Source organism: Lontra canadensis, unplaced genomic scaffold (genome assembly GCF_010015895.1).
Source record: "Lontra canadensis isolate GAN:19392208 unplaced genomic scaffold, GSC_riverotter_1.0 scaffold45, whole genome shotgun sequence".
In the NCBI taxonomy this organism is placed as follows: Eukaryota; Metazoa; Chordata; class Mammalia; order Carnivora; family Mustelidae; genus Lontra; species Lontra canadensis.
Window position 1 is genome coordinate 5,514,040 of NW_022631039.1, and position 26,803 is coordinate 5,540,842.

A 26,803-nucleotide genomic window follows, 5' to 3' on the forward strand; every position below is an offset into this window, starting at 1 on the left:
GAAGGCCTGGTCTCCGCAAAGCACAAGAACGCCTCTGTTCCGGCTTCCCACGCTAACAAAGCCCGAGTTTCTTGGGCCATCCAGCCGGGCATCTGCTCAGAACAGATCTGCAAGGGTGGCCGGGGCCAAGGGCGCCGGATCCAGGCGCCCCAGGGCCAATCTGGAGACCATGTTCGGTCATCGCCGGGAGAAGCCAGGGGGCCTCCTCAGCCTCCAGGCCCCGGAGAAGCCGTTTAGAGCAAACCTGTGGGGCCAGTCTGAAGAGGCAGCCGGTGACTCAGGGACTTGACTGTCCCTGCAGCCCATCACCAGCAAGGGTGATGCAGACAGCAGAGACCCACCCAAGAAACACGCGTGCGGTTCCTGCACAGCGAGAGACGCCTGTGTCATCTGGCCTAGCATCTGATCTCTGAGAATGTTCCTGAAGGGACAACTGGAAAGCTTCTCTGTCCCTGTGTCTCAAGAAGGCGGCACGTCACAGTGCTAACGAGCTGCCAGGCTCAGGCTCCTTCAGGAAATTACAGGCTGACAATGATGTCTCGGTGTCAGCCCCTGGGTGGTGGCCGGGGCGGGGGGGCCCTCGTGCCCCCCTCCTCTCCTAGAGGGTGGGCCCCACAGCTCGGCCGGGACCCATGCTAGGCGGGCCCGATTGTAAATGATTACTGGTGGTCCCGCAGACAAGAAAAAGCCCCCAGCCTCACAATCCCAAGTTTCACTCGGTGCTCCCAAAAGGACACCCCCTGCTGCCCCGCATCAGCCCCATCCCAAACTTCTAGCCTCCTGGTCTGTAGGCTGGGGTCTCCACAGGGGCACAGGAGGACCCCGTGGACTCGCCTCAAGGGCTTGATTAAGATAAATTCAACCACAGAAAGCTGAAGGATGGAGAAGAGCCTCTCAGGCTACATTTTGGAGGGGGGTGGGCAATCTGGCTTTCCATCCGCTCCAGGGGCACTGCCCAGGGTGTGAGGAGTGGGGCCACCACGCTCCTGCTTCTCAAGCTCCCTGGAGCTGCTGTTCATCAGCTGTGCCCACGGTTGAGGTGCTGGAGGCAGCGTGAGTGAGGGCGGACGCCACTTCTGTCGCGAGTGCTAACTATAGGACCCAACCCCCGCGGGGAGGGTGTCGCGGCCGTCTCCCCAGCTCCCAGGTGGGAGCGGCTACTCCAGACAGATGAAGCCTTGGCCGGGATCGGGAATCACACAGCAACTCGGGGCAGCTCCAGGTCGGGAACTCAGACCCCCCCGGTGCCAAGACTGGTGCCTCTGCCTGGAACCGGCCGAGCTCCATGTGGGGGATGGTGTTGGGGTGGGGAGCCACAGACTTCCAGGGGCAATTCGGACCATCAAAGGGGGCTCCTGGAGCAAGGGACCCCCATTTCCCTGCCGCAGCTCAAATCCAGGAGCTCGGCCAAGCCTTGCCTACGCTCTGCACCTGCAGCGTGGCCTCTCCCTGCAGACACGGGGTCCACACCCCCGCGAAGCACAGAGCCACTGTCCTGAGATACCCCTCAGGTAACTGAGGACTAGGATCATTACTGGGGTGGGAGATGCCCCACCTGCACTAGGGGCCCCTGAAGGTCAGAGGCACGTGTCACCACTCTTGACCTCTCTTTAGTCCTCACAGCGCATACATCGACAGGGAGCGGATTCTGAGTTCACGAGCCTGGCCCTCTCTGCTCCCATGGGTCCTCCCAGGCAAATGACCGACTGACCCAACAGGTGCTATTTAGTTAACAAAATCGTAACACATTTTAAGCCCTGGATGATTGATTAATCAACAACCACCGAACCCCGAGAAGGTCGAGTCCCCACTAGAGCGGCAGCGGGGAGAGGCACGCACATTTTCACGGTGCATCGTGGCAGACATCCACTCAAGAACCAGAAAGCCTGGCCCCAGCCCGCGACCCGGGATTCCCACCTTCCCAGGGCTCCTTGCCTGTTCCAGTCGTGGGGACTTAAAGGTGCACGAGACAGACAGGGTCCCTGCCCCCCAGGGGCATACACTGCGGGGAGGGACAGAAATGATAGATGATTTCAGGTTGTGGGTGCGGCTGGGAACAGGGCTCAGGGTGGGGGACGCGGCGGACAGACGTACTACTGAAGAGGCAGAGGGGGCGTCTCCGAGAGAGACTGTGGGAGGTGAGGCCCGAAGGAGAAGCAGGAATCAGCACACGGAGTAGCTCAGAGGCAGACAGAGCTTGGAGCGTCCAGGAACAGAGAACCCCCACGTGCCTGCAGCCCAGGGGCACGGGCTGGGTCCCCAAGGGGCTCCTCTGGGCCCTTTACCTGGGCTCATGGTGTCAGAGGTGTGAGCACAGCAGCGGCAGGAGCTGGTTAACCTTCTTAAGAGATCTGGTCGGTTTGCTTTACTGTAACACTGAGAGGGGGCCGGTTTTGGGGGGGGGGGGACTGGAAGATCGGCCATGAGCTGACAGTCACTGAGCCCGCTGACCGGCCAGTGATGCGGGCTCCTTGCCCTTCTTGCCTATTTATGTGTAGCCTCCAAGCCTCCCAGCGTTAAAACTTGCAAAGCTTCGGTGAAGACAGCGGGTAGCAGAGAAACACGGGAGGTGCCAAGTAGAGGCTGGTGTGGTCGTCTGAGGCAAGGTGCTGGGGGCCTGCCTGGCCCAGGAAGGCGGCCGGTGGGGAGGCAGAGAAGGTCAGAGGCAAGGTCAAGGTCAGGATTTCTGACAGAGGGATGACGGAAAGATTCAAGATGAGTCAGCTAAGCAAACATCTGTGGGGTTGGGCGGTGGGGGGGGCGACGACAGGAACAAATGCTCTGGGTTGAATAGTGTCCTCCCAAAACCTCACCTTTACCTGCAGCCTCCGAATGGGACTCTGTTCTGGAAGAGTCTCGACACGTGTGACTCGTTAAGATGAAGTCATGCCGGATGAAGGCGGACCCCAACCCCAGTGACCGCTGTCCTTATTTGAAGGCAAGTCAGAGACACAGGAACACAGAGGCACAACGGCCGCATGACGACAGAATGAGTGACTCAGTTTCAAGCCGAGGGATGCCAAGGGTTTGCCCGCAGCCTTACCGAAGCTGGGAGACAGGCACGGAACAGGCTCTCCCTCAAGCCTGACAGAGGAAGGAAGCCTGCCGACCCCCGGGTTTCAGATCTCTGGCTTCCAGAACAGCGAGAGAGTAAGTCTGCATTGTTTTAAGCCACCGAATTGCGGTCATTTGTTACGGCAGCCCCTGGAGGCGGCTGCTGGCACCGTCCTCCCTCCTCCTGGGGGAGATGTCCGGTAGGCAGGCCGGTGTGCGTGCAGGGGGAACGAGGGAATCGTGAGCTCACAGAGGACGCTGAATGACACAGACTGACGCTCTCAGGGACAGTGTAGGTCGAGGGACAAAGGGGCCCTGGGACAGGCCGACATTTAGAGATCTGGAAGGAAGCTAAGAGGTTAGAACCAGGGAGTGAGGCCAGGAGGAGGACAAGCAGAGAGACTGGGGTGACAGCTGGTGGGAGACCAGGAGCTCACAGGAATGCGCTGGGTTGTATTGTTGACTCCCGAGATGGGTGGGTGTGAGCAGAACTTTGGGACCATCTGCGTTCTGGTCGTCATGACTGTGGTCACAAGGAAAACAGCAGCAAGGGGACCCCGGTGCCCCCTGACTGGCTGTCTGTGGCTGTCTGTCAGGGTCTCTCCCAGCCTGTCCCAGCTGGGGTGAGAGGCGCCGGGATGGACACCGGATCCAAAGCCGGCCAGCTCACTGTCTGGCCTAGGACCAGAGGACAGAGGCATGTGCTGGTGGGAGGAGGGTGCTGGACCCTGGGCAGGGCCAGGAGGCGGTGGGTGGGCGGGGCCGATGGTGGCAGGTGGGCGGGGCCAGGAGGCTGCGGAAGGCGGGCAGGAGGCTGGGGGGCGGGGCAGGAAGAGGGAGCAAATCTGCCCAGAGCCCAGGAGATACAACAGGCTACAGAAGAAAGGGAGAGACAGACGGACGAGGAGACTGACCACGAGTCAGGGGCAGAAGGAAACCTCTGAGCAAACAAGGGACTTGGCTCCTGATGCCATTTCTTGCGTTGAGTCCTTGAACTGCCGGTGACAGTTCCCTGTAGCCTTTCAGTAACCCCCCTCGAGGGACGTGCGCAGGAGGGGTCTCCGTCCCTTGCAAGCACAGGTGCTTTTTCCAGAAGCCCACCCCAACTCCTGCAAAGAGGGCAGCCGCCTGGCAGGAGAGCCAGCCACATGCAACCACACAACCTGCTCCCTTGGCTGAGAGGGAACCTACAAGACAATGTCGTAACGCTGGGCTGGGGTCCTACATTGGGATTGTACCTCGATATCCATCCTTAAAGCTAGGTGGCAAAATCTGCTCCATTAGGGGCAGCCGCCAGGAACCCTACCCCGACCACACACACCCCTCCCCCAGCCAGGGTCACCCAGGGACAGGACAAGCACAGGCATAATTCTGCTGGGCAGCGAAGTCACGGGCCCTTAAGGAAGCTCTTTCACAAAATCAGAAACTATAGTTTCCAGTTTGGGCTCAGAAAGGATCTAGTATAGGGGCGCCGTGCTGGCTCAGTCAGTGGAGCCCACAACTCTTGATCTCAGGGTTGTGAGTTCGAACTCCAACTTGGGTATAGAGATTCCTTAAAAATAAAATCTTAAAAAAAAATTTTTAAAAAAAGATCGAGTGCAGTGATACCCCCAAGTACGGTCTCTAGACTGGCATCACCTGGGAACTTGCTAGAAACGCCAGTTCTCAGATCCCAGACCCATCGAATAGGGAGGCTGGGCCCAGCACTGTGTCTGAACACGCCCGCTAGGTGATGAATTCAAGTCTGAGAATCACTACCTAGTTCGACCTCCTCATTTTGCAGATGAGAAAAGGGAGGCCTGGGAAGGGAAGGGACTGCCCAGGGCCAGTTAGGGCCAGGCCAGTGTGTGGAGGACTGAACTCACTGTCCCCTGCCCCATCTGATGGCTCCAGGAGCCCCCCTCATCCCTGTCACCTCCCAGGGAGCTGGGAGGACCACAGCAGCAAGGCATTCCTGCGCACCCAGCATTGGCCGCGTGAGCCCTGAGGTCTGTGTGATGTGGTGGAGGGCTGGGTGGTGGGGGGCGTTCACTGACTGATAGGCTCAGAGCAGGTGGGGTGAGCAGGGGCTGAAAGGCTCACCTTTGCCCAGACCACCTGTCCAGGTGTTGTAACACAGGAGGCGCCCTAAGTGGTCCTCCTCACAGCAGAGCTCGGGAGGCAGGAGTCGCGGATCCTGACCCCAGGGGCTGCAGCCTCGCTCCCTGATCGGGTCGAGTCCCTTTGATTTTCTGGGGCTGCTGTGCCACCCCTAAGTCCTGAGACCCAACAACAAACTACTTCCACCCCAAACGTCACCTGGAATTCAAGATAAATGAAGGACCCACAGGACACCTCTAGGGCGACTGTCCAACAAAGAAGGGACAGGGGAGTCCAGCCACCATGTCCTAAGGCTACCCTAGTCCACCCCACCTGGCAGCCAAACAAAAGAAGGCCTGCCCCCCACCCCCGGGGCTCCTGGAGCTGAGCCACTCCCCGCCCCCCAACACTGGAGTCTCTCATGACCTGCCGCACCCCATCCTTCCAGGGGCCTCTTCTGGATTTCCCCCTTGAAATGTCCCCAGCCCCCTCCTGGGGAGGCCAGAGCTGCTGCCTGGTCCTCAGGACCATGTGCCTGGCAAGGGCTGGGCCGGGGAGTGGGGAGTGGAGCTAGGGCAGGGGTGGGGCGGGGCGTTACCTCCAGGTCTCCTTTGGTGATGGATTCCTCCTCCACCCGGAACTGCAAGTCCTCCACCTTCCTGCAGGGGGGGAGACGGGGCTGAGCGGGCTGGGCTCAGAGCGGTGGGCCGCACCTCAATGAGGGCAGGGAGGGGTGAGGCCGGGAGCCAGTGCTCAGGCCCGGAGAAGGCACGGTCCCAGAGTCATGGTGATTGGGGCAGAGCCTCCTGGAAACCTCTAGCCCTCCCAGTGTCCGGCCCCATGCTCCACTCTGAGACCACAGGATTCTCTAAAACGGGGGCAAGTCAGGCAACACCCTTCCCACCTAGGGTGGCTGTGGGATGAGAGGATGGGCGGTCCCGCTGCTGTCCTCAGGGAGGGAGGGAGTGTGGGCTTCTTCCCCTGCTGACCACTCGCATCCCTTCCCCACAAAATCGGGGCCTGGAGCCATGGAGCTGCTCCCTAACAAGGGTCCCCACTGCCCTGCCTCCCACAGTCACCCACCCACGTGCCAAGACAGCACATGGGGGACGCGAGCACTTAATGGCGCATGGAGCTGCCCGTCCTGGGGCCTCCTGACAGCTCCCAGCACACAGATGGGGAGACGGGGGCTGCAAGGGCAAGAAGACCTGCCCAAGGTCACCCAGCAAGCCCAGAGGCCCGCACCCAGGCCCTCGATGAACACAACCCCCAGGACAGCCTCGAGTTTTCTGTTTGTCGGCCTCCGGCGTGTCACCATGGGAACCAGATGTGTGGGCCCCGAAAACTGTCTCAGGCAGATATAAATAAGCCCTTCGCTCTCCAAGTCAGACAGTAACAGCAGCCTATGGCTCACAGGCCTTGGCTGAGCATGGGGGCTGCCTGAGGCATGGGGGAGGGGAGGGAGCCCCAGGAATCTGGGTGTCGGGGGTGTCTGGGTGGCTCGGTCGTTAAATGAGTGCCTTCGGCTCAGGTCATGACCCCAGGGCCCTGGGATCGAGTCCCCTATCGGGCTCCCTGCTCAGTGGGGAGTCTGCTTCTCTCCCTCCCCTCTGCTCAAGCTCTCTCTATGAATGTCTCTCTTTGAAATAAATAAATATAAAATCTTTTTTTTTTAAGATTTTATTTATTTATTTGAGAGAGAGATCACAAGTAGGCAGAGAGGCAGGCAGAGAGAAAGGAGGAAGCAGGTTCCCCACTGAGCGGAGAGCCTGATGCAGGGCTCAATCCCAGGACCCTGGGATCATGACCCGAGCTGAAGGCAGAGGCTTTAACCCACTGAGCCACCCAGGCGCCCCAATAAATATAAAATCTTAAAAGAAAAAAAAAAGAAAAGAAATCTGGGTGTTGGCTAGGGGACAGGGAGAGGACCCTGGGCCAAGAGAAGCCCTGTCAGCTCTGTCCTGCTCTGACCCAGGACCAAATCAGTCCAGAGGCCCCGCAGGGTGGGAACCACAGCCCCCACTGCCTGCTGGGGCAGGAGAGAAAGAACCAGCGTCCTCACCAGCAGACCCGTGGCCTCAGGCAAATCCCCGCCTGCTCTGAGCCTCCGTTTCCTCATCTGTGACATGGGGGCGAGAGCCGCCTCTGGGACTCATGGTAACGCAGGGAGCCCTCAGCCTGGGCTGACACGGACAAGCAAGGTGCTTCGAGGGGCCTCTTGGAGCTGCTTCTCTGAGCCTCGGGGACCTGACCCAGCCCAGCGGGGTGCTCTGCAGGTGCAGCCGGCGCGGGGGGAGCCTACCCACCCCGCATGTTCCCCTCAGGATGTTGTGCTGTCCTGGCCGGCAGGTCAGGTGCAGCAAACCCCCCACCCTCCCGGTCAGGAAGGAGAGCAGCGGACGGATGTGGTGACCACTCGAGCCTGCAGAGATGGGGACCATCACCCTACTTAGCGGACGAGGGGCTGGCCTGCAGAGCTCAGACACCCCCCAGCCCGGGGCAGGGGTGCCCCATACCTCCTCTCCTCCTCCAGCTGGTTGGACAGGTCCACCTTCTCCTTCCGCACGCTCTCCACTAGCAGCCGGGCCCGCTGCAGCTTCTCCTCTGTTTCTGTAACATACTGGGCCCCGAGCAAGGGCCAGCGCGGCGTCAGCCCCCTCCTGGGCCCGGGGTCCGGGTGCGGGCAGGGATGCGAGCGAGGACCTGGGCCTGCCACTCTGGCTGCCCCGCTGGAGGGGCACAGCCCATGGGCCTCGCTGTTAAGGGAGGACAGCCCAGCTGAGCGCCAGGAACGGCAGAGGCCAGACTCACCGGGTGGGAGCCTCAGGTCCACCTGTCCCCAGTACCCGGCACTCGAGTGCCTGCCACGTTCCCTCAACCACTAAGGTCCTAAGACCCGCTGTGTTGGGAAGGCCTCTGTCCCAGCACACACGGAAGCCTGGCCTTCATCACCACATTTGAGGGCGGGCTGAGCCAGACTCCCAGTGGGGATGGGGACCCAGGAGGGATCTGTCACACAGGAGACAAACACCTCCATAAGGGAAGGGAAGGCAGGTGACAGCAGCAGATCCAAGTCGACGGGAGAGGGCTCCTCGCCCTGAACCCAACACACGGATCTACCCGAAAGCATGATCTGGAACGTGGACGGGGGCAGACCAAAAAATGTGTACCTGAGTATATTTAGACGACGCGAGTAATTGGAAATAACTTGAGCCACCACAGGGGACTGGCTGCGCGCTAAGGACACAGCCCGCGATAGACGGCCACGCAGCCGCGAAAACAGGAAGGATTTTCCATGACCCAGAAAGTGCTCCCACTCTAGTTAAGTAGGAAAAAGCCCGCTAGAGCCAGGCTCCGGATCGTCAGGGGGAGGAGGAGGGGTCTTAAGATTCTCTGTGTGAGGGTGCCCGCAAGGCTGACCCGGGGGTGCCCACCCCCACGACCCCACCGGCCCAGCCACCTGTTCGTGCTGCGCCTTGAGCAGGGCGATCTCCTTCTCCACCTCGCAGATGTGGCTTGTGGCCTTGGCCACCTCGGCCCGCTCCAGGTCCCGCTCAGCCAGCAGCTGCTCGATGTGCTGCTGCTTCTCCTTTAACGCCTCTTGCAAGGCAGTGGTGCCCGATATCTTGCGGGCGTAGCGCGAGGAGGTCTCTGTGAGCTGCGGGAAGGCGCGAGTGCAGGCGGGACTCAGGGGTCTGGAGCACCGTCCAGACAACGGCTCGAGCGCCTTACCTCCCGGGCGCTGGCTCCTCCTGCCAGCACCCTAGGCACTCTACGTAGGGGGAATCATGTTGTTCGAGATGCTGGGAGCTCCCGGCTCTCGGGAGAGCCCGACTGACCCGACAGTCACAGCACCGGGGTTCTGCCTCACCTGGGCCACTTTCTCCGCACACATCCTAGACTCCCCGCCTGGATTCGGATTGCCCAGAAAGCTCTGTGCTCCGGCAGGGCAGCGTCGCCTTCTCCCCTCACCCGGGGTGCCTGTGGCAACCTGGAACTCCCTGCCCTCGACCTGCCCCCCATCCATACTACCTGTCCTGTATGTGTATGACCCTCCTTAACTCCCAGGAAAGGGGTAAGGCTGCTGACAAATCCGGAATGTAAAAATAACAATAAATATAAATGGATCAATCTTTCCTATTAAAACACTTCAACTTTCATCTCTCTTTTTTTTTTTTCCTTTCTTAAGTAGGCTCTATGTCCAATGTGGGGATTGAACTCACGACCCTGAGATCAAGAGTCACATACTCCACTGCCTGAGCCCGCTAGGGATCACTAAGCTTTCACCTTTGTTCCAAAACCCCACGTTGGGATACGTGGAACACAGCAAGTCAGGGGAGAATGGGACACCCGGATCCTTCTGTCCCTACCCTCTCGCCCCCACACACACCAGGGTACCCCTTCCCCACTCCCCCCTCACCAGTCCGCTGCGGCTGGGCCGGCCCCCCACAGAGGAAGCCACGGAGCTGACAGAGCTGATGGAGGAACTGCTGGGGCTGTGGGTCAGCGCCGAGACGCCCATGGCCATGCGCTTGGTCTTCTTGGCCTTGGCCGGGCTGGTGGACGGGAAGCCGATGCGGATGACCTTGTGGATGGGTGCGAAGAGACCAAACTTGGGTGGGCACTGGAAGTACCTGGGGGAAGCAGGAGAGACTCGCACTGCGGTCATGGCCCCACAGCCCAGAGCCTAGTGTCTCCCAGCAGAGACGCTTATCTTCAGGGCCCAACACCCTCACCCCATGACCAATACAGGGGACTCCCAGAAAGGGAACAGAGGGGAATAGGGCTGGAGACTCTCTGTAGCCATAAAGAGCCAGTGGGCATATGTGGGAGGGGCCTGGGGGAATAACGATTATCCGAGTACCCACTCCATGCCCGTCCCAGGTGAGTGACCATTCCTAACCCCCAACCACTCTACTCTCATCCATGTTTCACAGATGAGGAGATATAGGATAAGAGAGGTTAAGGAACTTGCTTATGGTCACACAGCTGGTTAAATGGTAATGCCAGCATCGGACTCCCCAGTCTTCTGGGCTTGGTTCCCACACACCATTCAGAAGCCCTCCCCAGCCCTATCTGCAGCCCCCACTCTCATGACGGCCCCTGGGTCACCCCAGACCCAAGGAACCCCACTGACCCCTTGCTCGCGGAGCTCCCAGTGTGCAGCAACCAAAACCTGAGGGGGACACCTTGGAGGTGGGGGGCTGCTGCCCCCCGGCCCCCGAATTCCAAAGGCAAGAGTGAGTTGAAACACCGAGCTTGCCAACAGGAAGGCACAGTGTTGTCAGGGGAACTCTGGCCTATCTTCTCTCAAAACCTCCTAGGGCACGGATTCCACCAGGGGCAGGGGAGCCGGACCCACCCAGTTCCTGCCTCACCTAGAAAGTGCCTCCCCATCCCTCCTCTTCCTACAGGCGGGTCTTTACTAGGACCGCCCCCCGCCCTCCCCCCGCCCCCCCAGACCCAGCAGACCTTCCTCAAAAAAAGCCTCCTTTCCTGCAAGAGCTGGGTGAAGGAGGGCTGCTCCCCCAGAGCTTGACCTGAACCCCAGTAACTGCTCCTTTTCAGAGTCGGCACAAGCCAGCCTCAGGACAGCCAGTGCACAGTGGGGCTGCTGGGCCTTAGCCCCATGCCCCTGCCAGTCTGCTCACCCAGAACCTCACACCCCCCCAGCCCCAGCCTCTAGGCAGCCAGTTCCCTCTAATCAGAGAGGGTGTGAGACCTGGAGCACAGCTATGACCCCACCTGGGGCTGTAGGCCTGGGACAGTGTCGATTGTTTCCCTTGTCAGCACTCCCTCTTGCTTCCTCGGCTCTGGCCCCACCTAGCCACACGTGGCATGCAAGAGCGAACACAGAACCCACAACTCTCCCAGTACTTGTCCATGACTCTGTGTGACCTTGAGCAATGACCTCTCTGGCCTTTGTTTTCTCATCTGTAAAATGGGGATGCTATTCCTCAGCCAGAAGGAAGGTGGCAGCACCTCTCCCATGGTGCCTGGCTCAGCTACCGGGAGCCCCGATATGGGCTTCCTCAGATGCCCCAGCCCCCACTCCCATCCCAGGGAAAGAGGAGCCCCTCCCAGGCACCCCAGGGGAAGTCTACTATACCTGGTGCCCGCCACCGCCCCATCGTTCTTCCCAAGGGGCTCATCCAGCTCCACGCCACACCACTCGCCCTTGGCAAAGTCTGTCTCCCCCACGTACCGCACCACACCAGTCTTCGTACCGCCAACCTGTTGGCATACAGACAGACTCCAGTCCGGAGGGTGCACTGAGCCCAAGCAGAGCCGGTGTGGGCACCCAGGTGCTCACCCCATCCTTCCCTTCCGGTGTGCAGGGGACAGGGAAGGTAGTGGTGAAAGGAGAAGAGGCCCAAGGGCAGCTATCACCGGGGCTTCCCGGAGCTGTCCCATGCAAGAACTCTGGAGACAGACAGACAGACCTGTACTGAAACTCTGCCGCGTACAAGCTGTGTGAGCCTGGGCAAGTTACCTGACCTCTCTGAGCTTCAGCATCATCATCTGTAAAAAGCATTCATTTTATTTCTCTTCCCGAGGATGAAATACTTATGTCTGCCCCATACTAGAGTATCAACAAACGTTATCCTTAAACATTGTTCGATGGTGGTTGCCAGCGGGTGGGGAGACAGGGAAATCAGGAGCTGTTTAATGGGAACCGAGTTTGTTTTGCAAGAGGAAGAAAGCCTGTGGGTTGGGTGCACAGCGACGTGAATGCACTTAACACTATGGAACGGTACATTTAAGGGCGGTTAAGGTCGATTTGCTGGGCGCATGGGTGGCTCAGTGGGTCAAGCATCTGCCTTCGGCTCAGGTCGTGATCCCGGGGTTCTGGGATCGAGCCCCGTGTCGGGCTCCCCGTTCAACAAGAAGTCTGCTTCTCCCTCTGCTCCTCCCCCCAGCTTGTGTGCGAGCTCTCTCGCAAAAATAGATAAATCTTTAAAAAAAAAAAAAAGGCCCTAGAAGTTTCTCAACCTCACTCCACAAGCAAACACGGCAACTCTCTAAGCTGAATTTGTTGGCACTGACCTCCTTATTCCTAACAAGTACAGCGCTATTTCTCGATTTCTCAATTTTGGTGACCCCCCCACTTCGACTTCCCATGAAGGGGAGGCGTCAGCTCCCCGTCATCACTGCCTCGCACGTGTGTACACACACATGCCCCGGCTCTGTCCCCTCTCCCAGGCAGTGGTGTCTCAGTTTTGGTCAAATTCCAGGTTTACAGTTCTAGAGGCTTCGACTCGCTGCTCACGGAGAAGTCCGGAGGCTGCAGGCGCTTTTCCCTTCTGGCACAAACTTTTCCCTCCAGGTAACGACTGTCCCTTACTAAGATCATTCGTCTGCTTGGCCTTTACAGAAAAGACTCGTTCCACCCCAAAGTTTCTCAGTTAGGAAAGGCCTGGGGGATCCCATCCAGTTCCTTCTGAAGAAGACGTGACCTCAGCCACATGACACACTGGGAGGTCACCAGCCTCGTGGCTACCATCACTGTCACCCTGAGGAGTCCCTTTGCCTCTCTCCTGGGCTGGACCCCGTCTTGCCTGGATCCTAGGTCTTCCATTTTTCTTGGTTTACTTCCTTATTTTTTTTTAAAGATTTTATTTATTTATTTATTTATTTATTTGACAGACAGAGATCACAAGTAGGCAGAGAGGGAGGCAGAGAGAGAGGAGGAAGCAGGCTCCCTGCTGAGCAGAGAACCCGATGCAGGACTCGATCCCAGGACCCTGAGATCATGACCTGAGGCTTTAACCCACTGAGCCACCCAGGCACTCCAGTTTACTTGCTTATTTTTAAGAAAAGGTGCCCAAAGAAATAAACTCTTCGAGGCTCTGCAATTTTGGACATCATTTTTTACTCTAGCCTCCCTTTTGCTAATCGAGGTGAAAATGCCGCGAACATCAAAATTCACCATTTTAACCTGTTTAAAGTGTCCAATTCCGTGGCTTTTCGTTTGCAACCATCACTGCTCTGGGATCCCGGGCCAGTTTCATCCCTCCCAAAAGGAAACCCCACCCCCAGGATAGTTTCCTACCAATGGAACCACCAGTCGGTGACCCTTAGCGTCTAGTCTTTGTCCATCTGGCATAGCGTTTGCAAGGTTCCCCCATGTCTACCACCATCAGGGTCACTCATCAGCATCATTCCTACCTACGGCCAAATAAAACTGCAGCGTGTGGATCACATCAGACTTTGTTTGCCCGTTTGCCCACCCTTGGACATTTGGCAAGTTCCCACTTTTTGGTTCGCGTGAACCACGTTGCTGGAAACATCCACGTGTAAGTCACTGCGTGAACACTTGCTTCCCTCACTCCAGAGTGAGGACGGCTGGGTCCCTACCTTCGGGATTTGGAAGGCTCCCACCTCGCAGGACTGTTAAGACATTTCGAGTCCAACGGAGTCCCAGTCCTTCCGGTGAGCCCGTCTGCCCGCCCCAGAAACCCGCAGGGCTTGCTCTCTGCACCCGGGGTTGCCCAGATACCCAGGGAGGTCCAGGATGGGGCCTCTAGCCCTGGGCTCCCCTGGGCCCTTCCGACCGAGAAATACTTGACTTCCATCCTCCTCCTCCTGTTTTCTCTCTCCAGAACTGCTGCGCTTAGATGTTGGAGGCGCTGGATGGGCTCTCTGGGAGTTTTGTTTCCATCTGTCTTTTGGTTCTACTTTCTGGGAGATTTCCTTAAATTCGTCTTCTCAGACTTTGTGATTTCTTAACGTGTGTCATTGGATTTTTTTCATTTCCCAGAGCTTTTTTGTGCTCCGAAGAGTCATGTTCATATATTTATGGGCATTTCCTTCAAATTTAATGTGTGACCTTCCCTAGCTTCCCAGAGGACCAGCCACCGTCCCCCGCAAAGCCTCTTGTGTTCTCCACTGAGGGGGGCACGGGCTTGGCAGCCAGAGTTCTAGAAGCAGCCAGCCGGGAACGGGGCTCAGCCTTCAGGATCCAAATGTTCCCTGAATCCTACTTTTTAAATCCAACGTGCCTGGGATTCCCCCACCCCTGCCCCCTACCCCCATCCAAAGACTCTCCCCAGCCTGCTCAGGAGATGAAGAGAATTGGCTGAGCTCTCCTGAGAACTAAAGTCCGCAGTTGACATCAGGGTTCCCTCATGGTGGTGGACGTTTTGGGGGTTTCGACAAACGTATAACGACCAGCACCGACCATCACAGCATAACAGTGTAGCTTCACGGCCCTAGAACTCCTCCGGGCCGCACAGCATAACAGTGTAGCTTCACGGCCCTAGAACTCCTCCGGGCCGCACCTGTTCATCCCGTCCACACCCCAACCCCTAGCAACCACTGATCTTTTTACCGTCCCGTAAAATGTGGCTTTTCCAGAATGTCAGTAGTTAAAACCAAAGCCTCGTATGGAGCCTTTTCAGATGGGTTTCTGTCACTGAGCAATTTGCATTTAAGGTTCCCCTGTGTCTTTTCATGGCTTGATAGGGGTTTTTTTTTCTTTTTTGAAGATTTTACTCATTCGAGAGAAAGAGAATGAGGAGGGGGTGGGTACAGAGGGAGAGAGAGAAAGAAGCCCTCCCCTTCTCCACCACCTGTGGGTTTTTGGGGCCCGGAGTCCCTGCTGGCCTAGGCCGAGCACCAGCTAGATCTGGGGTCCCTCAGAGCAATGGTGGGGGGCAGACCGAGCTCCTCTGTTCCTAGGGGACTTTCCTCTGAGGAAGTCAGAACTGTGACTCACTTAAAACATCTGCCTCTGCGGCCGGTCATCTGTCCAGCTCTGCCGTCAGGAAGCGGGGGTGAGCCGGCCCCCCTCTCAGGGCTGCTGGGGGGACCGTGAGGGGCTCATGTCCGCGGCTGGAGCGGCACCTGCCGGGGAGCCAGGGAGCGGGAGGGGAGCATGCAGAAGCAGGGGTGGGGCTGCTGGCAGGAGGAAGGCTGGCCGGGGAGATGGGTCGCTCCCGGGGAGTGGAGAGGACAGAGGTGGGCGGCCCCTCGGTGGTCTTCTCGGCCAGTGAGGGGAGCCTGGGGTCCAACCAGCCTGTGGAGCCCCAACACGGTGCCCGTGGTGCCTCAATGGCTTGGAGCCACCCATGGGGCCCTGAGTCATTCACCCAGCAGGTACATTAGAGCACCTTCCTGGTCCCAGGGTCTGGTGTAGGCACCGGGGGCCCAGCCATGGCAGGAAGCAGGCAGCGGGGGAGGAAGTGACTAATCCAGGTGACCGGCGGGGGCTCGCAGAGGGACCTCAGAGTCCTCTATCCCAGAGAGCCCGAGCCGCGCAGCCTAGCGGAAATGGGACAGCGAGCTGTGGGACGCCCTGGGGAACAATGTCCCTGGTGCAGGAGCCGGCCTGGGGCACGGGAGGGAAGGAGAGCCGGCAGGTGCAGCTGGGCCCAGCCAGGATGGAGGGAGGGAAGCCGCGTCATCTGACAGTGGGCAGGGGTCACAAGGGGCTTCGGGCCATGGGAAGGCAGGTGGATTTTATCCCAGGTGAGATGGGAGCCTCTGGGGTTCTGGGACCTGGCAGGGGGGTGGGGAGTGGCAAGGAGACCAAGGAGGAGGGATCTCCACTGTCCAAGAGAGAGCAGCTGCCCGGGGAGACGGTGAGACGGGGACAGATTTGGGGGTGTTTCGGAGATCAGCACCAGAGACCTCCCGATGGGTCCCATGGTCGGGGAGGAGACAAAACAGGGCCCAAGGCCGGGTCCCAAGTTCCTGGCCTGGTCAGCTAGAGACGCAGGTGCACGTTCCCAAGGATGGGCACGACAGAGAGGAACAGGTCAGGGACGGGGCACGGGGGATAAACAACTGAATTCCGTTTTGGCCACGTGTGACACGTTGTGTACCCCAAAAAGACATGCTCAAGTCCTGACCCCCTAAGGTCCTGTAGATGGGATGCGGTGCAGAGGAGGCCATCAGGGTGGGCCCTAGGGATGTGACTGATGTCCTTGTAAGAAGACAGACGGAGGGAAGAGTGTGGAGGCGCCCGCGGACGCTGGGCTGATGTGGCTGCTGGCCAGGGACGGCAGCGGCCTCCAGAACCGAAGGAAAAGCCACGGGGATGCTTGTCCCAATCCTTCAGAGAGCACATGGCCCCGGGGATGCCTCGGACCCCCCAGAGCTGTGAGAGCGGGCACCTGTTCCCCTTAAGACCTGGCTTGTGGACCTCATTACAGCAGCCACAGGAAAATAATACACGCTCGGGGGAGGGATGTGATGTAAGAGCCGAGCAGACGCGGGAGATCCAGGCCTGGGCGGCGGGACGCCCCCAAGTGCCTGGAATGTTCTAGGTCAGAGGCCCAGAACGTCCCATCAGGGAGAGAGCACAGGGGAGACAGGCCAAGGCCAGGGTTCTGACCTGACCTGAGAAGAGGAACAGCAGGGAGTGGAGGCCGGAGAGCTGGCAGCGGGCCAGGGAGCGTGTGGAATCCGAGAAGTGGCAGGAAGACGGTGCTTCTAGGAGGCAGGGAGATGCACGGTGGCCAGTTCTGCCAGGCCAGGGGGTGAAACAAAGCCAGGAAGGAGAACTGGCTGTCGTGTTTGCAACATGAAGATCCCTGGCAGCCTTGGGGGGCAGTGGTCTCCCCAGAGCACAGGGTGCAGGAGAGTGGGCGGGGGGGACAGACCGCGTGCACAGATGGGCCTTTCGAGGGGGTTAGCCAGAGGGAAGACAGAAGTGGGCACGGCTGAAGGGATCAGGGGTCGTTTGGTTTTTACGGTGGGCAAAGGCGGGGGCAGTGAGCAGAGCCATGCAGGGAAAGGGGGACCATTAGGGGAAAAACGAGGTCCTGCACAGGGGTGGGGAGGATGGTGACTGGGGCCCCAGATGCAGTCCCCAGACTGAGAGCTGAGGGCAGTGGGGAGTCTGGAGGGCGGGGGTCAGAAAAGCTCACTGCGGGAGGAATTCCAGGCAGCGGTTGGGAAGGCTTTCCGTGTGCGTGCGTGCGGGGGCAGCGGAGAGGTGGGAAAGGACAAAAGCAGGGCCACAGGTCACCATAAAGTGGGCCCCAGCAAGGGCTTGACCAATGACAGCCAAGGACATCAGGTCATCACGAGCTGCTGTGTCACCTGGGGAGGCTCTCTGAGCTCTGAGCCCCTCACTGCAGCTGGGACCCCCCTCCCCACCCCCCATGGCCAAGGAGAACTTTAATGCAGATGAGGAGACTTTAATGCGGGAAAAGAGCTAATGCTTCAGGGCGCTTACTCGGAGCCACACACCTTCTAAACACTGCGCACGTGGCCGCGAACTATTAGCCCATCTCACAAGCGGGGAAACTGAGGCACGGGGAGCCTACATAACCCGCCCACCAGTGTTCAGCTAGTACGTGGACCTTGGGGGGTAGCCTGGAGCGCCCCGTGAAACCAGGATCCATAGGTGTCTCTGAAGAACAGCTCAACTTAATGAACGTGAATACCCCTCGTGCCCCGTTCAGAATGGCCGGGGAAGCTAAGAGCTTCTACGCCGGCCGCTTCCAAGCGCCTGGGAGGGGCCCAGCTAACGCACATACAAGATCACAGGATTTAGAAAATGTGCAAAGCAGTATTTTCCTGGGTACTGTTTTTCCTAGAGTCCCTGACCTCAAACAAGTTCCGGCCTCTACAGTCACCCACGTCCAGCATGTAATTTTTTCAAGGGCGCGGTCGGGGCAGGTGTTTACAGCAGGCACAGGGAAGCAGCAGCAAGCTGGGGGGCCGGTCAGGCCAGCCGGATCCTGGCAGTGAGCAGCGGACCGGGCTACAGGACTAACCCTAGAGAAGCTGCGGACTAGGGTGGGATGGGGGGGGCCCATGGGGCTCTATCCTCTCGGCAGAAAACAAACCCCAGGTTCGAGTTCTCCCCCACCCAGAATCCAAGGATATCCTGCTTCTAGGGCCGCCACGGTTGCTGAGTATAGAGGACTGAATGGTCTCTCATCCCCGGGCTGCATGACCCTGGGCTGAGCTCAGTTTTCTCCTCTGTAAAATGGGAGATAACTCCCACCTTCTAAGGCAGGACCCCAAAGACTAGGTACAGAACGTGCTGGGAAGTCAACAGGGCCTGTGTGCTCTGGCTGCTGCCAGCCCTGCTGACGGGCTAGGGCCTAGCGGACACTTCTGGAGTAATGCCCACATCGTGCAGGCTTGTCTGCCTCCTGTCCTGTCCTGCATGTCTACCTCCCACTCTCTGAAGGGGAAGCAGGTGCAAGGGGAAATTCCAGACAGGATCAAACTGGGGTTCGACCTCCCTCCCCAGCCTGGGGACCAAGCAGAGCTGGCCGATAACCCCCCCACCGGAGCCTCCACGTCCTCCACCAAAGAGATCGCAGACCACACCAGGGCTCACGTGACACTAACCAGACCCTGAGAGTCCGGCCTCCCCGTCCCACAGCAGCCCCCAGACTCTCTGCTCCAGCGCCCTCCCATCCTGTCCCATCTTGTGTTTAAATCATGGATCTGCTTGTGCTGCTGCATAAATCCTTCTATGGCTCCCTCTGCAAACAGAGCAAACCCCCCCCACTCCGGCCCAGGCCCCAGCCCAGCAGGGTCAGCCCACACCAGCCTCATGGGCACTGTCCTGCCCCAGCTCCCTTGCTATCAGCTCAGCCCCCATACTCTTCTGCTTCTCTCTAGTCCATTCCCGGCATCTCAGTCCCAGCATTGGCCTCGGGGATGCAGACGATCAGGTCAAGCCTCCGCAATGGGCTCTCGAGGCACTGCATTTCTTCACGGCACTTATCCAGATCCACAGGGAGACCCTGATGTCTGCTATCACATGGATCACCATCTCTGTCCCCTGGTGGACTGTAAGCTGCTGGGGGGCAGGGACCAGGTCTGGCCACGCCCACCACCAGATCATCGCGGCGAGCAGTTCTGTCCACAGGGCAGTGGGCTGGCAAAGTGGCCCCAGGGAGGAGAGGGGCAGACAGATCAGCAGGGTAGACATAGTCCGGAAGGCAGGTTTCAGGGTCTGGTTTGCATCTTGGCAAGTTACCACGCAAATTCTTAAACTTCTCTGAGCCTCAGTGTCTCTACCCGCTAAGTGGGGAGAAAACTGTACCCAGTGTGGGCTTGAGGATCCAACAAGGCAATGGGCGTGAACATTTCCTCTCGTGCCCCTGCCCCAGTGCAAATGCTCTTCCCATATGCCTCCAGGGGGAACCTTGGCCTTATGGGAGGTCCTCGGGGTAGGGAAGGAGAAACCTGGGCAGCAATACCCTCCTGCGGTCCCCACAACGGGACCCCGGAGCCCCGGAATCCCTTCTCCACTCAGCCTTGGTGCTCCAGATATGTGGTCAACCCTGTCCCACGGGAAGATTCACTGACAAACACAGGGACCTCTCCCCCCAGCAGACCACCCCCCACTGGGTCCTCCCACCCAAGCCCAGCGACCCCCTTCTGAGACCGTCCCATGTGTTGTGCTCTCCTTCCCAACCCTGTGGTTCTGGGGGCCACCCCAGCCCCGGGCTTGGTGTAGTGGGACAAGATCCTGTCCTGTCTTCACCTTGCCACCCCCAGCCCAGGCCTGGCCGCAGCAGGTGACAAGGGAAGCACTGCCTCGCTGCCTCATTCCGGACTTCTAAGGATCTGGGGGCCACTGCCCCCCTTTCAACCCGGCCCCAGTCCCAGGGACTGCCAGAGAAAAGGGGTCCCTGGCAGGAAGACTCGGCTGGCAGTCCCTCAGGCTCCCGTGACCCAGTTCTCTCCCCCACAGCACCCGTGGTCGCGCCTCACAGCGGATTCGGTGTCTGAACCACCTGACCCCGGGCCGGAGATCCTGAGCACATCCCGTCTCGGACTTTGCCAGGACAGGCCTGGCATACCCACGCCGGGGGACTGGATCAGGGGAGGGTACCAGCAAGAGCTACCGCTCAGGAGCACTCCCTAAGCGGCCGGCACCAGCCAGGGGCACCACACGTATTCAAGGCATTTCAACCCGTTCTCCAAACGGGAAGACGGGCCCAGAGAGGTTAAGACACTTGCCCAGGGTCACACAGCGGCAATCTCCAGAGCTCCCTTGAGTCCCCAGTCACTCTGCGGTTCCGAGGAGGATGGGGAGCCCCAGCCTGGACCCCACCCCAGCCCCCCAAGTCCCCTCCCCGTTCCCCCCCACCTCCGGGGGCCCAGCCGGCAGGGAAGGCGGGTGGCAGCGGAGGGGAAGGAACTCACCAGCACGCGGTCTCCCAGGCGCAGGTCCTTGTCGCCCCGCTTCACGGAGCCGCTGTCCGAGAGGTTGGAGCCCGACTCGTTGCCAGCCTTGACCGAGCTGTTGAGGACGCTCTCCCGCAGCGGGATGACCCGGCTGCTGAGGGGCGGCGTGGCCGTGCCCGAGTGCAGCGACAGGTTCTGGGCGGTGAGCGACTCCACCAAGTGCGCGTCGCCGCCCGAGCCCTCGGCCGCGGGCTGCCGGCTGAGCTTGGAGGGCCGCGTGAAGATGCCCTGCAGGGCCGGGCACTCGAAGTAGCGCACGCCGCCCACCGCGCCGTCGTTCTTGCCCACCGGCTCGTCCAGCACCACGCCGGCCCACTGGCCCGGCGCGAACTGCGTCTCGCCCAGGTACCGCACCACGCCTGGCTTCACGCCGTTCACCCACACCCGCTCGCCCACCGCGAAGTCCCCCAGGAAGTCGTCGCCCACCTCGGCCGCCTTGGGGCCCGGCTTCTCGGGCGCGGGCGCGGGCGCGGGGGCGACCGGGCCCGAGGCCTGCTTGTGCAGGGGAGAGCCTGCGGGCGGGAGAGAGGCTGTGGTCAGGGCCCCCGGGGGGGGGGGGGGGCGGAGTCCCGGCCGGGGGGTGCCCGCGCCAGCTCACAGGTGGAGAAACTGAGGCAGGTGCGACCAGGCATGGGGCCTTGGGCAACCCGAGGTCTCTGCGTCCCAACCCCGCCTGGCAGGTCAAGGATTCAGAAGCTCAGCAAAGGGTCTCCTTTCACTGCCCAGAGTCCCTCGAGATCGAGGGCCCTGAAGGAACCCTTTCTCGAAGGTTCCAAGCTGCTCCCTCTCCATCCCCCGGTGGGCTCCAGCCCTGGCTGTTAACCTGAGACCAGCCACGACCCTCGACCCTCAGCAGGACTCAGATCTTGTGAGTGATCCCTGTGTCCCCCACCTCCCGCCCCAGTCAGCTCAGGGCCCCACAAAAGGCTCTCAGACTGTTCCTGGACAGCTGGCGACAACCACAAATGCCTTGGGGCAAGGAAGGGGCCAGAAAACGTCTTGCTCCACTCCCGAGTCTCCCCTCCCTGAGCTGCAGCTGCGTAGAGCAGGGAAAAATGGGGTAGAGGTATGTGGGAGGCAAGTCCTGCCCCGCGACAATCCTGGGGCTGAACTCTAGGCTCTCTGGGCTGCCGGTGCGGTGCGCACGCTGGCCCAGCCCCTCTTCAAAGGAAGCATGGCCCTGAGGCTCGGAGAGGCAACAGCCTTGCTCAAGGCCACACAGCAAACTCGGGACTCAAACCCAGGGAAGGCACCTGCCACCTAGGCCTGGGCTCTGATGGGCTACAGATGAGGAGGTGGGAGGGAAGGGAAGCTACTAGCTCGAGGTCACTCATGAGAGACAAAGCAGGGCTTGAACCCATGGGCCTTCTGTGTATCTGGCTCTTGGGCCCCACAGAGGGCCTCCTCCGCAATGGGGCTCAGGAAACCCCGCCCATTCACCCCACAAGAACTGGAGGGTGCCCCCCAACTTCCCACCAGATGCAGCATCAGACAGAAAAGACCCCATCCTTCTCAACTCCAGAGGCTGAAGCGCGTGGGATACAGAGATGGGGGACAGGAGGCACGCAGATGCGGCCACACCCCAGCAGAGTTGCCTGTGTTTCAAGTCCTTCCCGGGGCAGCCAGTGGTGGGGCCACAGGGCAGCAGATCCCCCCCGCATCTTCCTTCCAGCCAAGGCCAAGAAGCCCAGGCCTGGCAGGACGCTGTATCCAGACTAGATGCCAGAACTTCTGGGGGCTGGAGAAGCCACACAGCCCCCAGGACAAGCCAGACCCACGAGACCAAGCACAGGGGTTCTCTCTCTGGGACCCTGGGACCCCAGCAGAGGCATTGGGGAAGCACGTGGCACCCAGGGCCTTGGCAGCCAGGATGGGGGTTCCTGACCTAGGGGCTCCCGGGAGGTCAGCGGGCTTCGCTGCTGAACTTGACTGAATCCACAGTAACCACAGCCATGCTGCTAAGAGACAGACACACAGGAGCTCATCTGACCCTCACGGTTAATCCTGTGAAATAATTTTATCTCCCACGGACAGAGGAAGAAACAGGCTTGGAGACATGGGGTGGTTCATCCAGGCCCCCAGGCAAGAGGCAGCAGAGCCCACCGGCCACAGGCCTCTGGCTCTTGGTGTTGGGCACATACATAAGTCAAACCAAACCACGGCGCTAAGCACTTGCCGTGCCAAAGCCACAACCTAGAACCACCCCCAGTCCCTTGGGCTCCCCTGAATGGACCCATTTTCCAGAATCTGGCCAAACCCTGCAGCTCCTTACAATCTCGCCTTTTACTCCAGCCTGTGCAGGGATGTCCATCCGGAGAAGACCCCTGGGGTGGGGGTGGGGAGGCCCGAGACTCGGTGCCACCACCGAGATCCCACCAGGCAGAGGCCACTGTGGCTGAGGGAGCAGGCCCTGGAGCCCCAGAGGCCCGCAACTCCTAGCCCCCCGCCCCCAAGACTGCTTCTCACCTGCACCCCGGTTCTGGGGCTGTTCTCCGTGCCGGGCCTGTACAGGCACACAGTGGGCACTGCCTGGTGTTATTCAGATGAGAATGATTTATACAAAGATTGAAGAATTAAAAAAAAAAATTAGGGGTGCCTGGGTGGCTCAGCAGGTTGAGCCTCTGCCTTCGGCTCAGGTCATGATCTCAGGGTCCTGGGATCGAGCCCCGCTTCGCCCCCCCCTCTGCCTGCCTCTCCGCCTATTTGTGATCTCTCTCTGCCAAATAAAATAAATAGATAAATCTTAAAAAAAAAAAATTAAAAACCACAAAGGGGTCCCAGGAGGCCAAAGAAAGGCTTCCAGGCAGATTCCAGCGACCCTGGGCAGGGGGCTCTACCCCTGAGTAAAGCGAGGCGGCCGGCGGGGCCTTCTGCAGGTGGCACAGAACCCGGAAAAGTAATCGTCAGCTCACAGACCTTGTCCTCATGGTCCTAGTCATGCCCTAGGACGGCCCTGTATTATAAGGAGCCTCTGCAGGGTGCTGGAAACCCCGTCCACCCCCCGCAGATGAGGCGGGCACTGTCCATAGGAAAAGCCGCTCTGGAAAGCAGCCTTACATGGAGGAAGCCATGAATGAGAATATGGCCCAGCCCATGCCCCCCTCATAATGCGGCCCAAAGAGCCGTGGGGCCCATCATCAGGGAGCCAGCGCGGCAGCGTGAAGACCTCAGCTAGGACTGGACGCTTTCTCTACGTTATATTCTTATCGTGCAGATCAGGAAGCAGAGGTCGTGACTCTTGTCCAAAGCTACCCAGGCAGGAGTCAGGCCCAGCCGGTCTAGCTCAGGGCCCTCCCCTTGCCAGCTCCCCCATATGCTCGCATGCGCGGTATGTGCCGTTCCCATATCTGTTTCTAGAAGCTTCCGTGCGCCCCGGGGCTCCGTGATGCCCGCGAACTGACCTGGGCAGCTGGGAGGTAGGTAAGCACCTGGGCCTACCTGGCCTCTTTGGCTGGAGCGCAGAAGAGGGTCCCAGGTCGAGGGGCACCGAGCGTGGCTATTCCTGGAGAGAAGCTGCCCGCCCAGCTGTCCTCCTCCCCAGCTGTCCCGGGCCGGGCAGCCCCTCAGGTAATCTTTCTGTCCCGTCCCGTCCCGCCCCTTCCAGGGTCACAGGCCCAGAGACCAGCTGTTCCAACAGCTGCTCAAATCCAAGTCCCAAGCCTGCGGCGACAGCGCTCGGGGCGGGGACGGGGGGTGCGCGGTTTGCCTCATTTTTCCTCTTCGGTGCCCTCAGCTGCCCCAGCCTTCCGGGGACAGACCCTCGTCAAATCCCCGACACCAGCAGGGAAGCCTCCAGAGGCCTGGGCTCGGGAAGGCAAGGAAAACTGGGACAGAGCCCCCTTCCCTCCAGGGAGCCCTCAGTAACACCCGGGCCAGGCCTCGCCAGGCTCCTTCCCCTGTCTGGGCCTGTCTCCCTGCAGGACGAAAAGGGCTAAGCCAGGAACAGCCAGGACCTCATGGTCTCCTGCCCCACCCGTTCTCCCAGAGCTGTGGGACCTGGCTGGCTCCCCCCAACCACACCGTCACACCCCCCCAGGGCTCCAAGGCAGATTCGCAAAGTGCCCTGAGGGCAGGGCCTGGGCCCCCCTCCCTCGAAAGCCCCCCAGTGGAGCAGCCGGGCCCAGCGAGGCCCCAAGAAAGCAGAGGGCAGCATTTAACCCTCTCTTGAGCACTTGGTCCTTTCCCCAGACTCCAGGCATGAGGGAATTTCCTGCCGGTTTCAAGTTCAAAGCAGGACTTTGAAGAAAAAGGCTGAGGGGCCTGGTGTGGGGTGGTGGCAGCTGGCGGCCTGCTGCCGTGGAGGTGGGGGCCGGCAGGGGTACCCGGGGAGGGGGGAGAACGCACCCGCCCCTCCTCCTCCTGAGGAGGCCTGGACCCTACCCTGCCTGGGGAAGCGGGGACGGGCCTTGCCCATGCCTGCCGGATCTCAGCTGCCAGGGACCCCAGGTTCTCCGAGCCCCCAGGGTCAGACACTGGGGACCACAGGCACAGCCAAATGGGGCCCCGGCAAGGTGACTCAGCTGGTCACTTCCCTGACAGGGAGGAACCTGGATCCATGGGGGCCTGGGGCTGCGGAGAGAAGGATCCCTGGGAACAGAGATCGAATGCCTTCCAAAACCTCTGCCTGACAGTCACACAGCTCACTCCTCACCTCCTCAGAGAAGTCTTCCCTGATTGCTTCTCCTAAAAGCCAGTCCCCCTGTATCACCCAGCACCCCCATCCTTCCAGAGATTTATCCCATGTTTCACCATGTATGTGGGCCCCCCATCCTTGAACAGACGCTCAGGAGGGCCCTGTTTCCACTCTAGCACCAGGCTTGCAGGCCCTCAGTGCAAGCTGCCTGCTCAAAGCTGGTCCCACTCCCAGGAGGAGGGGCCGCCACGGCTCTGCGCTGGTGCACGGACTCTTCACATCCCAGAGCAGCGGAGAACCGTTCCCATTCCTCCCGTCAAGGACAGAGGCTCACTGCAGGCCACCTCGTCTGCCCCCACCCCCAACCTCCGTTCCCCGCCGGAGCCCACTGTTAGCCCCGTGTTTCTACAGAAAAGCCACGAAAATTCTTCTCCTTTTAGGAGCAAACCTCTATCCCCTTTTGGTCTCCCCAGGGACCTGCCTCCCCACTATCTCTTGCCTCTGTCCCCTCACTGGCTCTCCATGTGTGCCACCAACGCCCCCCAGGCCACAGAATCACAGCTTCCCCCACGGACACCCCTCCTGCGGTCACCCGCGGTCCTTCTCCACCAACTAACTTTTCCTCATTCTATGGACGTCCACTGCTGAAAAATCAGAAGGCAGAGTTACTGATTTTTCTTTTTTAAATGAAACCACCTCGAGTTCCATCATACAAACACAATTACATTTACTGTCCTGGAGTAGGTTTCTCCAGACTTTATCCGTGCGGGGATGTTGTGTACACAGACTTCATACTTGCCTCCTCCAGCCCCCGCCCCCGCCCAAGGTCCTGTGTTCCAGCTGGTGGGCTGCAGGTCAAGGCTTATCAAGGAGCTGTCCGGGAGGAAAATAAGAACCCTACCCACCACAGTCAACTTCAGGATGCCGGCCCGGTGTTCCTCTGAACACGGAGTTGGAAAGAAATTATATAGTGTTTCCACCACAGAGCAATAACCTCAAACACACAGACATTACAAAATCTGACTACTGTTAAAAAAGTAATATTTTACCGGTAGTAAAACGACGGTATGAACACTACTATAAGTACAACCAGAAGTCGTGAGTTTTGAGTATTGGTTACGGATGTTTTTAAGAGAATTCATTACACTGCAAGTTGATACGACCTGGTTTCTTAAGTCAAGGCTGGTTTCACATCTGGCTTGTAAAATTCCTGACCGTTTCACCACTGTTCTCCGGAGCAGGCAGCACAGGGCTAGTCCCACTCCAGCCCAAACCCTGCACAGGGGGCCAGTCTAAGACCAAAAGAATTCTCGACAGACCCCCTGAATGACAGACAGGAGAGAAGACGGAGAAGCACCAGGTCTCTGACCCATCTCCCACGCAGGGAGGCCGAGGGGAGGGGCGAGAGGCAGGAGGGATGTCCTCCTTCTGTGGTCAGTACCCAGGGAGCCCTGACCTACACTGTACGCCCCCCACAACCGAACCCACTCCCCCACCTTGAGCCGCTGCTTATCCGTCACCACGTCCCTGCTGTTTTAAAGACACTAATACATTCTCCTTGTAAAAGATCCAAGTGACAGAGGAAGATGCAGAAGTTGGGCCCCCACTGCTCTCTCCAGTGCTGATCCCGTCCCTGGCCCCTGGACCCGCCCTTCCAGCAGCTGCCTCCTCCTGGATGTCCTGAGGACCTCACACTTGATGTTCTAGACGCAGTGACCCCCTGCAAGGGCTCCTCCTCTGTACTGCCCAACTAGGGGGTGCAGCCCCCCAACACCCACTTACTCAAACCACAAATCCTCATTGTTCCTTCCCCTCACCGTGGCCCCCAATCCAGTTATCCGGCAGATCTAGGAGTTCCACAGAAGAAAT

The 26,803-nt window shown here is 59.6% G+C and overlaps 1 protein-coding gene across 3 annotated transcripts in view; it reads right to left on the reverse strand.

Moving 5' to 3' along the window:
* CLIP2 (CAP-Gly domain containing linker protein 2) overlaps positions 1-26,803 on the reverse strand; it is a 66,267-nt gene that overhangs the window by 14,106 nt on the left and 25,358 nt on the right. For all 3 annotated transcript variants that reach the window (XM_032872413.1, XM_032872412.1, XM_032872414.1), the window contains 6 exons: positions 20,260-20,813; positions 11,243-11,367; positions 9,554-9,767; positions 8,594-8,791; positions 7,650-7,753; positions 5,732-5,792 (listed from right to left, as the gene is read on the reverse strand). In XM_032872413.1, the coding sequence (XP_032728304.1) occupies positions 5,732-5,792; positions 7,650-7,753; positions 8,594-8,791; positions 9,554-9,767; positions 11,243-11,367; positions 20,260-20,813 (1,256 nt within the window). The remainder of the gene's footprint in view (positions 1-5,731; positions 5,793-7,649; positions 7,754-8,593; positions 8,792-9,553; positions 9,768-11,242; positions 11,368-20,259; positions 20,814-26,803) is intronic.